Source organism: Callospermophilus lateralis, chromosome 7 (assembly GCF_048772815.1).
Source record: "Callospermophilus lateralis isolate mCalLat2 chromosome 7, mCalLat2.hap1, whole genome shotgun sequence".
In the NCBI taxonomy this organism is placed as follows: Eukaryota; Metazoa; Chordata; class Mammalia; order Rodentia; family Sciuridae; genus Callospermophilus; species Callospermophilus lateralis.
In genome coordinates, this window is record NC_135311.1 from 68,746,739 (window position 1) to 68,759,480 (window position 12,742).

General features: G+C 35.8%; 1 protein-coding gene across 5 annotated transcripts in view; it reads right to left on the reverse strand.

Moving 5' to 3' along the window:
- Positions 1-12,742, reverse strand: part of LOC143405182 (glycogen debranching enzyme-like) — a 127,524-nt gene that overhangs the window by 84,490 nt on the left and 30,292 nt on the right. For all 5 annotated transcript variants that reach the window (XM_076863560.1, XM_076863564.1, XM_076863563.1 and 2 more), the window contains exons 3-4: positions 4,232-4,457; positions 2,698-2,809 (exon numbers count right to left, since the gene is read on the reverse strand). In XM_076863560.1, the coding sequence (XP_076719675.1) occupies positions 2,698-2,809; positions 4,232-4,457 (338 nt within the window). The remainder of the gene's footprint in view (positions 1-2,697; positions 2,810-4,231; positions 4,458-12,742) is intronic.

Sequence of the window (12,742 nt, forward strand, 5' to 3'; positions counted from 1 at the left end):
TGATATCTCCCCCAAACATAAACTTTCCCACTATGAGGTTATCTGGCATGATGTGATATAACCAAGAAGGTCCTCACCAGAGGCCAAACTCAACAAAGATGCTTCAGCTTATACTTTCAGCCTCCAAAACTTTGAGCTAAACAAATCTTTTTCTTCATAAAGTTGCCTGCCTCAGGTATTTTGTTATAGCAACAAACACTGGACAAAAACATTCAAACAGTTAAATTCATAGACACAGAAAGTAGAATAGCAATTTTTAGGAGATGGGGAAAAGGCTAATGAGTACTTATTATGTACTGGGTAGTTTCTGTTTGGGATGACAAAAAAGTTCTGGAGATGGATAGTGATGATGGCTACACAACAATGTGAATGTAGTTAAAGCCACTGAACTGCACACTTTCAAATGGCTAAACTGGGACATTTTATAATAAAATTTTTAAAACAATATTTTAAAAATGCTTAATAGTCAAAAATCAGCAATCCAATTAGAAAATAAGCAAACAACACAATTAGGGAAGATGAATGGCAAATAAGTATATGAAAAGATGTTTAACATTACAAAAATGCAAATATTGTGTAGCAGTCTACACAACCATTAGCACTTCTTTGAAAACAAAACAAAACTCCATAATAATAAGTAGATGAAAATCGAAACTGGTCTTCTCCAGATTGCTGGAGAGGAATGTAAAATGGTACAACCATTTTGGAACATTGTTTGGCAATTTCTTATAAAATAAAACAGGCACTCATTATATGACTGACTCATATCCTTGGGCATTCCCTGAGAAATGAAACATATGTGTCATGTAAAAATCTACATGTGAAATATTCATATTAGTTGTATTAGTAAAAAAAAAAAAATGGAACTACCTAAATGTCCTTCAGTGGATGAAAGTTTAAATAAATTCTGACATCACTAAGAGGGAATACTATTCAGCAAAAATAGGAATAAACTACCAATGCATGCATCTGCTTGGATGGATCTCGAGGGCATTATGATTAGTGAATAAAACCACTCAAAAGGTTATATGCAGTATGATTCAATTTACATAACATTTTCAACATAATAAAATCATATATAGAGAGAACTGATTAGCAGTTTTTAGAGTTCAAGTGTGGCAGTAGAGTGGGTAGGTGTTAACTATAAAGGCAGACACAAAGACCTTTGTGGTGATGGATTAGTTCAGTACCTTGATTGTGGTAATGGTTACATGAAGTTATACATGGAGTCACATTTCACAGAGCTACATGCACACATACATGCAAATGTGAGCATGTATGCACAAACACACAGACACACAGATGAGATAATGTAAAAACTAGAACCCAAATCAGGTCTATAGGCTAGTTAACAGTATCACACTAATGTCAATTTCCTAATGATACCATACTTCAGTTATATAAGACACCCCCATTGGGAGAAGCTGAGGGAAATGGGGTGAACGTTTTATGGTTCTCCATGTAAAACTTCTTTGCAAACTTTTATGAATCTCAAATTCTTTCTAAACTATAAAGTTAAAAAATTGATATGCATGGCATTTGCTATTAGATGAATAGAACTGGAGAACAGCATCTAAGTGAAATAAGACAGATCCAGAAAGTCAAGGGTATACTGTTTTCTTTCATATCCAGAAGCCAGAAACAAGGGAAAAAGAAAGGGGTACAGATCCCATGAAAATCAGTGGAGCAGAGGGGGAAGGAGACAGGATGGGAAAAGAGAGGAACGATTGAATGCAATTGACCAAATTATGCTATGTATACAGATGAATATACCACGGTGATTTTCACCTTTATGTGCATCTATTAAACACCAATTAAAAATGGTGTATAAAATTAAAAATGTATAAGTAAATAAAAGACCAATAGAGTAGAGGAAAGGGAATATGGTGAGGTGAACATGGGTGGGGGAAAGAGGGGAAGAAAAGAAGAAGTACTAGGGACAGAAGTGGGGCAAATGCTGGTGTGATTATCTCAAAATGAACCCCAAATTATATATAACTATAATGCACTAATAAAACATTAAAATGACATATAAATAAAATAATACATGTTTAATGAAAAATAAATATACAATAAATGTATTAGAATGATTCTCTAAAAGAAATAGGGGAAAAATGAAACAATTAGCCTTGCATTGGCTGGTAATGATTGTGTGCCATAAAATAAGTAAGAAGAAGTTAAAAGTTTATCAATTTTAACTTGATATACATATATCCTTTTTGTAAAAACTGTTCTACAGAAGTCTAAGCCAAAGAGAGAGACCAGGGAAAAAATCCTAGTTTGCCACTTAGTAGCTCTTTAGCTCTGAGAAGGCTACTCTTAAGAATTTTCTCATTTAGTAAAAATGAAAACAAAATAACTTGTTCCAAATGTTCTTTGGAGTATTAAATTGGAACAACATAGGTCAAGTAGTTAGCACAATGCCTACCAGGTAATGACTCAATTCATTGCAATTAATATTAATGTTATCATTATAAATTGTACCCATCAATATTATCGTTAATATTGGCTGACTAGAATGATATGAAATTTCATATTTCCTCTAGAAACTAAAAACTTGATGAGATCAGAAACAGTGTTATCTTTCTCATTAATATATCTTAAGGTTTTGCATCCATTACTGCAAAGTGAAAGAATGATTAAAGGTTTAATTTCTCTGCATTAGTGAATATTCACTATGGAGTTAAAGTTCCATACCTTCATCCTTCATATTTCGATCTATCTGTGGTCCAGCATTCCTTTCTTGGAACTGTATGCCCTGCATGTGTCTTTGCATGGCTTCCTGTATTACTTCACACAATGATTGATCCTATTTGAGACAGAATGGATGTGACCTCTATTAGAAACTACATACTGATCTTCTCCTAAATCCCACAGTTTAAGTAATGTGAAAACACATACTTTTCTTTGGAGGGAGAAATAAGGATTGGAGTAGGCCCAGGGAAAAGCAGCAGCTCCTACTGCACAAAATAATACAATCTGTCATATGAATATTTAACATTAGTAGTTTTAACTATTCAGGCCTGTGACAAAATAATTTGTAATTTTGCAGGTAGGTGAAATGATTAGCTTGAATAGTTTCTAGCAGAACAATAAACAATAAATGAGTTTAGCTTGTCATTTAGCACCTATATATTCTTACTCCTCTGCACACATAAGTAATAGTGATTAAATTTTGTGCAAAAGTGGTACTCTCAAACATGGGAATCTATGATGACTTCAGGAAATATCCCCAGTGAATGTAAAGAGTTCACAGATAATTTTCTTTGTCCATATTAATAATAAAGTAATACTTAGGATGATATATAGGGAGATAAATAATTGTATTTTTTAAAAAGAAGGTGAAGCATGTAAACTAAAAATGAAATTTAGAGTCCTTATATATTTGATTATACTTTATTTTTTAAAAAACCTGTGAATAAATCTGAATCTATCATATAAAAATTCTTGATATAGTTATAAAATGTATGAAGCACATAAAAATACTGTGCAACTTTTACCAAATTGTGAGAAAATAAATAGGTCTAAAGTAAATACCTACTTGATAACATAAACCCATGTAGGACAATGGAACATACATAAAGAATTATTTTTTGACATATGTTTTTTGAGTTTTTCGTGATTAATATAAACAATCATGGGGACACAAACATGCAAGCCCTGAAGCAGTATTCACCACCCCTGAAGTCTTATACCAAACACATGAAAACAAAAGCAGATCAGAAGTGACAAAAACATAATATTATTTTACATTCCCTATTGAGGAAAAACACTCAAAAATGTTTATCAGTTCAACATTGTTCATAAGATAGACTCTGAACTACCTGGATTGCTTGCCGATATTCTCTCACTACCCTCAGGTGTTCTACACAGAAATTAAAACTAGGCTGAGCAGTATGTCCTAAACTGTGCTTCAACTCAATATGCTTCACTGTACCTTTCATCTTTCAAGTCTTCCCATATTCCCCCACAAACTCTCCTAATATCCTCCTCACATTTTCAGAGTGCATTTAGGTGAAATTTTAGTTACTTTATAAGTCTTTCTCCCTGAGTCCCACCTACTACTCCTCTCTCCCTTGTATGAGACTGCATAGTACTACTTGTACATCTTTGCAATGACCATGTTTATGTGGACACACCATCTCTTCTACCATATTACAAGCTCTTTAAACAAGGAGCAGTTTTATGTTGACTGTGTATTAGGAAATAAGTTTTAATAAATTCTCTTTACCTGTGTGCCTGCAGGCAAAGGAGCAAAATCATCTGTTGGATATATTCTGGAAACTGGGCACTTGAGAATGTCTACACCATTTGGAACCATTTTACAGTAATCTTGAATACACTGCAGCCACCACCACACAGCATCCCAGCAATTGTATCTGTCATAAGTTCCTTCACCGAGGAGATTAGGAATGAGACCATGCCTCAGGGTACCAACAAAAGCTAAAATAATATTCCTAAACAACAGAATTGAATGGATCATTTAAAATGAAAACATACTCTTAAAAACTGAAGACAAACATGGTCACTTTTGGTGACTGTGTAATGGAAGTATTTTCTCACCTGTCCTTATTTATTTTTGTATGCTGCAGTCTGGCTGGACACAAATTCACGAGCCATTCAACAGGAACAAACTTTATTTCCGAACTCCACCAGCACATTTCACACATGCTCCCCAGGAACTCTCCTGAATGCCACCCACAAGGCTCCTCAAGGAACACACCACACACCAACGGGAACTCCCCTGGGAACTCTCCCGGAACACCACCTGGCTGCACAGGCACTCACTCTTGGAACCCAGCTAGAACTCAAAGGGAACTCCAAAGTAGAGGGCGCCCAAGGTGGACAGTAAAGGTCTAATATACAATTGAATACACAACCTGTTTCAATCCAGCATCATCCAGTCACAGCAATTATAGACAGCTTAACTAAATATCATCATCTTAATGACTCGCCTCTCAAACATTTCTTCTCCTTGTTATAATATTCAAAGTCAATTGGCATTTTTATCTTTGCATTAAGGCATAAAGGAGAAAAAAATTGATAATCCTGTAACTTTCCATGTAAAAAAGTGGTAGATTTGTAATTATTCAGGCAAGATTTAAGAAAATCACAAAACTGGTCTCAGAGAAAGTAAGAATACCTATGGTGATAAGAAGAATACAGCTGGCTTTAGAGGGACTCTGAGGAGGCACTTCAAATTAAGCAAATTATCAAAGTTAGATATTAGGCAAATTCTCAATTAGTAGTTTGCACATGAGAGTATAAAAAATAGTATTCACCTGTCTAAAATCTTCTCTTTTAAAAGTATCACATATTATTCATGTTACTCAAAAACATACACATGAGCCATGCAACACACTTGCATTAGGATTTTTAGATGTTCCAATGGTGCTGCGCATGTTCAAGCACAGGTACCAGCTATGCCCCAGCCCAGCAGGTATTTCCACAACTGGCCAGGTCTTCTTTCTTCGTCAATGATATCCTGAAAAGTCCATCTTTTTTCTAAATCAATTCCCTTTTAAAACAAATTAAATAGCAACTAGATGATCTCAAATGAAAGTTCTAACTCCTCATAAGATCTAAGGAATGTTGTACATATCTCAGCTCCATAGTAAATCAGCATCAGACTTTCCTCAAATATTGTGCTCTACCAAACAATACAATTTTAAATATCTCACAATATTGTCAATTATAAATTAAAAATAACTAGATTATCATGGTTATGACAATCTATACATTACCAATTTTTAAATCTATCATATTTTCAATTGAAAATTATTTATCTAAGATTGAACACAAAAAGAATAATCTTTCAAATTTCAATAAATTTTTTGGCTATGGCAAAACTCAAATCAAACAAACTACTAGCGAGCTAGTAGCTTTTTAATTGGCAATAATGTCAGAGTCTCATTAGAGTTCAAGATCTAGTGGATGGCTATGTTATCTTCAGTCAGACTATACTTTAACAAAAAAAATATAAAATATATAAAACATATTTAAAAGAGTTTTGTTTTACATCTTGATCTATAATGGAAGTGGTGAAAGTCTGATCATTTCCATGTAATACCTAAAGCAGAAAATAAGTTCTGTTATACATGTATCATAACTTGGAATTTTCGAGGGGAAAGAACCTGGGCCCAGGAATCAGATGGAATCATATCCTGATCTCCCTAATCCTAACTGAACAACTCCTCTGGGCCTCGGTTTCATAGCAGCACAATTCACAATAGCTAGACTGTGGAACCAACCTAGATGCCCCTCAATAGATGAATGGATAAAAAAAATGTGGCATCTATACACAATGGAGTATTATGCAGCACTCAAAAATGACAAAATCATGGAATTTGCAGGGAAATGGATGGCATTAGAGCAGATTATGCTAAGTGAAGCTAGCCAATCCTTAAAAAAACAAATGCCAAATGTCTTCTTTGATTTAAGGAGAGCAAACTAAGAACTGAACAGGGGGAAAGAGCATGAGGAAAAGATTAACATTAAACTGAGATGAGTGATGGGAGGGAAAGGGAGAGAGAAGGGAAATTGCATGGAAACGGAAGGAAACCCTCATCGTTATACGAAATCACATATATGAGGTTGTGAGGGGAAAGGGGGGGGAAGGGAGAGAACTGAACAACAACAGATGAGGTAGAGAGGGAAGATGGGAGGGGAGGGGAGGGGGGATAGTAGGGGATAGGAAAGGCAGCAGAATACAACAGTCACTAATATGGCATTATGTAAACATTGTGAATGTGTAACTGATGTGATTCTGCAATTTGTATTTGGGGTAAAAATGGAAATGCATAACTCACTTGAATCAAATGTATGAAAGATGAAAAAAAATAAAATAAAATATAAAAAAAGAAGAAGAATGGACAGTCCCTCGCCTGCGGGTCTGGGCAGCGGAGGACGGTTTTTGGTAGTGGCTGGAGGCTTTGCTATGGGAAGTTGTCCCTTTGCTCTCTCTGGGCCAGCCCTCCTCACTGGTTCTCCTCAGCCGCTGTCTGAGGAGTGCACCTGGAGGCCCAGGCTACAGCTGAGGCTGTTTCTCCCAGCCCGGGCAGCCGCGCCACTTGGCAGGTGCTGAGTACCTCCCTTGCCACCTTTCTCCTCTGCCTCGCTGCCTGGCTGCCGCAGTGCACAAGGGGTGTTGGAGCCGCGGATTCCAGCTACAACGCCCCCCCCACCCCCTCATCCCCCCCCATCCCTGCGAGCACCCCCCCCAGCCCCCAGCAGCACCACCCTCGCCTATTGCAGCCACATCACCTGTGGAATTGGAGCCACTATGATCACTGGCTACTTTCTCCTACTTAGATTCCTTAGCACCACCATCATGGCTCAGCCAGAACCAAAGGCCCCAAGTCTCACTGGCACATACCGCCATGTTGACCGTACCACTGGCCAGGTACTAACCTGTGACAAGTGTCCAGTAGGAACCTATGTCTCTGAGCATTGTACCAACACAAGCCTGCGAGTTTGCAGCAGTTGTCTTCCAGGGACCTTTACCAGGCATAAAAATGGCATAGAGAGATGCTATGACTGTAGTCAGCCATGCCCAAGGCTAATAGTTGAGAAATTACCTTGTGCTGCCTTGACTAACTGAGAATGCACTTGCCCACCTGGCACATTCTAGTTTAATGGTACCTGTGCGCCCCCCCCCCATACAGTGTGTCCTGTGGGCTGGGGTGTGCACAATAAAGGGACAGAGAACGAAGATGTCCAGTGTAATCAGTGCGCTCGGGGTACCTTCTCTGATGTGCTTCTATTGTGATGAAATGCAAAGTGTACACAGATTGAGTCAGAACCTGGTGGTGATCAAGCCTGGGACCAAGGAAACAGACAAATGGAGTAAGGGAAATAAGACAGTAAGTGTAGACCTTGCTCTGTCAAAGACCTTGACTGAAAGTGGAGAAGAGAGTAGGAAAAGGGAAAGATGGGAGAGCCAGGGTCAAGGGAGGATCATTGTTATGAGACAGGAAGAATTTGAAAATATAGGATAAAGAAAAGAAAGTTGGCTAGGGACCATGGAACATTCCTATAATCTCAGGAGACTGACGCATGAAAATCAGAAGTTTGAGGCCAGCCTGGGCAACCTAGCAAGACCCTCTCGCAAAAAAAGAAAAAAAGAAAGAAATGAAAAGAACTGGGAATGTATTTCAGAGGTAGAGAGACTCTGGGTATAATACTCAGCACTGTTTAAAAAACAAAAACACACCAAAAGCATTGAAAAACAAAAGAAAGTTTTACTTTTCCTCTTTTAAAGGAGATAAGAGGACATGAGGCCAAGAAGTACCAAACTTGAAAAGGAGAAGAAACACTTCACTCCCTGAGACTAAAGGAAAGAAAGTAAGCATAGGCATAAATAAAGATAAACTAAAACTTGACATATTTAATATATAGGCTAATTATCTGCTTAAATCTCAGCAAGCAATTTTAAGCATTTTCCATATGTTTGCTCATTAACCATCAAAATAATCCTAAGAGGTAAGCACCATTATTGTCCCCATTTTACAACTGAGTAAACTATGAGAGTACCGAAAGTCTGAAGAAGTTTGTTCAGGCCACCTCCATGTAGTCAGTGAAGTAATTGGTACGTTCATCTATTGGAATGGAGGAGCAAGGAACACTAGGAATTTGCAGTTGAACTAAGTCAGGTACCTCAATGTAAATACTATTGACATTTGGATTCAGGTAATTCTTTGTTGTCCTGTGCAATATGACATGTTTAGCAATATTCCTGGCCCTTTGCACACATATGTGCATGCACACACACACAGTCAGAATCTTCAAAAATGTCCAAAAACAATGACAATGTCCCTGGGGAACCAAGTCATCCCTGAGGTGGAGGTACAGAAGACAGCACTAACTCTAGACAGCCTGATGAAGAAGAGGAGAGGATCCAGCTCTTGCTGAAAAGATAAATGTTATTGTAAGATTCCAGGGCTAAATTCAGTCGGGAAGAATGATATAACCACTGGGGAGGGTGTTGCTATTGTTATTTGTTTGTTTTGATTTGTATAATGAAAGGTGAATGCAGAAAAAGTAGAAAGAAAATGTGACCTCACAGAATCCAGTGTAACCAATGCATAATGACTATTATTAACACTGCCATCTGTGGTTTGATAGACCTCAGGGAACAAACCATCAATTTCCATAAGTAAAATGTGAAATAGCATTATTCATACTATATAGTTGTCTCATTTTCTCTGGCATGTACTTTGTAAATCTTAAGAACGATACAGTTAATGTTGACTGTTACTATGGTAACGTGTTTTTTTCTGGACTCAGAGACCCTTGCCTTCACATCCATCATTTAATTCAAGTCTTCCAGAGAGAAATTTATTAGATTTCTTATTTCTTTTCTCTTTCTGAATTTAATTCTGTTTTTTATCTTGAAAAAAGATTTCTACAAAATCTGGGGTCACAGTCCTTTTAAAACATATTTGCACCCCCACAACCTCTCTCACACTGCCCATTGGGCCATGTAGTCTATTAGAGAAGCTTAAAGTAAAACAAAGTAGGTTTTTTTGGTTTTTTTTTTGTTTTGTTTACTTTATTAGGTCAACTGGTTAAATACGCAGCTATAGAAATGAAGAGACTCTGAAAATACAATAGTAATTATACTGTCTTTTGTTTATGACAATTCTATACAATAGTGTACAGTATTATAGTATAGCTATGTCTTTAGTATATGGTTGTGCTGTAAATCTGTGGTTCTAATTAATGCCCCCTTCCTGCATCAGCCTAAAGGTGACTGCACAGGGGAAAGCCCCAAGATATTCTCCTGCTCCCTGATGAGCAGTTGCCCAGGGATGGGGCCTTGGGAGCAAATCCTCTGCAGGCGGGCAGGCCCCAGTTTCCAAGCTGGGATGCCCTTGAGGAAAGCGCTTGGATGAACCATCATCAGCCACCAAGAGGGACCCTCGACTGGCTTATTTGGTTCATGTTGCCTTCCATGTATTTGGGTGGTGCTGGCCCCTCAGGCAGAACAGTAAGGTTCCCTGTGCATTTCACAAAGCAGCTCACTAATAGACCATGAACTAGGACCAAGTGTTCCCAGAGCCCCATCATTTGCACCATGGAGTTCACTGGTTATCTCTTCAACTATGATATACCCCTACCCCACTTCCCAGTACTTAAAATATATGTATTTATATAGAAAAGGCAAACAAACCATTAGATACAAATAATAAGAAGTTAAAGTAATAATACACTCAAGAAAAGAAAAGTAACATTCTGGAGAAAAATCAAATGGCAATGAGAAGTTCCTACTGAAATGTCAATCAACTTGTAAAAGTGAGATGAACTAAAATTAACTGAAAAAGACAGATGTTTAAAATAGCAAATGAAATAAAAGGCCATATGGTACTGGCTAGAGTATAAGTACTACTGTATTTTGCTGGAGAAAGTGTAAATTGGTACAACTATTATGCTTCATCTAATCAAAATGTAAAATGCACACTAACTATAAAATGTAAAATAACTTAGCAAATTTATTTATAGTAACTTATCCTACAGATATTCCTGCATAAACACTTAGTCACACAAATGAAAAAAGACTGCATTGTTTATAATACTATTAAATAAATACAATCTAAATAAACATCAATATTACATAAATTATGGTAAATTTATTAAATGAAAACTATATACTATAATAGGGAAGGAAACAGTTCACATTCACTCAACAGAATACTACAGATTAGTTAGGTCTCATTTGTGATCCTCCTACCTCAGCATCCCAAGTAGCCAGAATTAGAGGTGTGCTTCACTGCACCTAACATTATTTTGAACTTTATAACACACACATCAAAATTAAATGTACACTTTAAAATCAAACTATCTTTCTGTACTATTTGCTAACTTTAAATCCTTTACCCATCCTTAAATCTCATGCCTTGTAAAAATTCTTTCACTCTACCCCATCTCAAAGATTATGATTATAAAATATTTCAATTAAAAAAAAACTCCTTTTAATTGATTTCTCTCATAAGAATACATCCACTGAAGAAAAATTAAATTCTGATAAGCAAAAATAAGAAACCTATACCTCCCTTCTGGAGATATCAACTGTTAATATTGGTATATAGTCTTGCAGATTTCATTTTACTATGTCTGTGTGTACATACACATCCTATCAATTTTACAAAGGTGGAATCAGTATACATCTTGTATATTTTTTTATTACTAATCAGTTAGATTAATCTAAATTTATCTTGCTCACACTATACTACCTATAAGTAAGTATATGTTAAAACAAAATTGTACAAAACTGAAAAATGGGGAGAAATATTAAAATAAGTCAAATGAGTCTTGCTATCCTACAAATTGTTGATATGACACGCAGGTAACAGGTATCACTAAGATAACTAAGTTTTGATTACTCAGATATAACGTACAAGAGACAATAATCATAGAGATATACCAGAAAACTGGACTTATGCATACTGTATTCCATTTTTCAAATAAGGAGAAAGATGAATTAAAGAAACTAAATAACAAAATTTTTGTCATGAATCTTCAGGATATTCAGAGACTACAATAATACATAGGGTTTAGGAACACTTAAGAAATGCTAATAATTACATATAGAGCAAGTTTACTAAAAAGAAGTCATGTTAAGCTATTCTAATTTTCTCCTTTGTTAATATACTGTATTAGTATATTAGCTGACATGTAGAATGTATGACAGTATGGACTAATTTTTTAAAACTGCCATATATCTGGAGCCAAGAACAATGCCAGGCATATGTGAGAGACTCAATCAATATTTGTTGAAAGATTGGCTTAATAAATGATGTAATAAATTAACCAAGGATTTTGATATTTCTCTAAAATTCTGGTGGCCTAAATGGACAAATAAGAACTAAATTTTGCTATAATTAGATATAGTAACAGCTAAATAAATTATAACCAAAAATAAAAACCCATAAAGATTAAGAAATGTCACAGAGTAATCTCCTTAGTCCTTTCCTAGTCAATACTATTAGCAATTATGAGGAAGAAAAAGAAGGTAAATTTAATGTATAGATAATAACTTGTACTTAATACACTAGATATAAGAATTGTACACTAACAGTACTGACGGTGAAATTCATTAAGCTGACATTTACAGTTATAAATTAATATTTATTTAAAAGAAACCAACTGAAGTACCCTATAATCCAGCAACTCCACTCCAAGGTATATCCCCAAGAGAAATGAAAACAAACATCCACCTAAAAACCGGTACACAAATGTTCATAGCATCACCATTCTTAAAAGCCAAGAAATGGAACCACCTAAGTGTCCCTCAACTGATGAATGGATAATAAAATGTGTTATACCTATACAATGGAATACTATTTAGCAAAAAAAAAGAAAGAAAGAAATAGAATACTGATTCAAAAATAGCATGAATAAACCTTGAAAATATGCAAAGTGAAAGAAGACAGACATAAAGGACCACATATATTACATGATTCTAGTTCTATGAAATGTCCAGAAAAAGCAGATCAATAGAGACAGAAAACAGATTAGATTAGTGGCTGCCAGGGCTGGGGGAAGAGAATGCTGAGACAGTAACTAATACTTGGTATAGAATTTTATTGGGGAGTTAATAAAATTTTATAAAATTAGATAGCAGAGATGGCTTTTCAACTCTGAATATACTAATAGCTACTGATTTACATACTTAAATGAACGAATATTATAGTATATATGAATTGTATCAGTAAAGTTGTTATTAAAAAAAGAAAGAAATCAA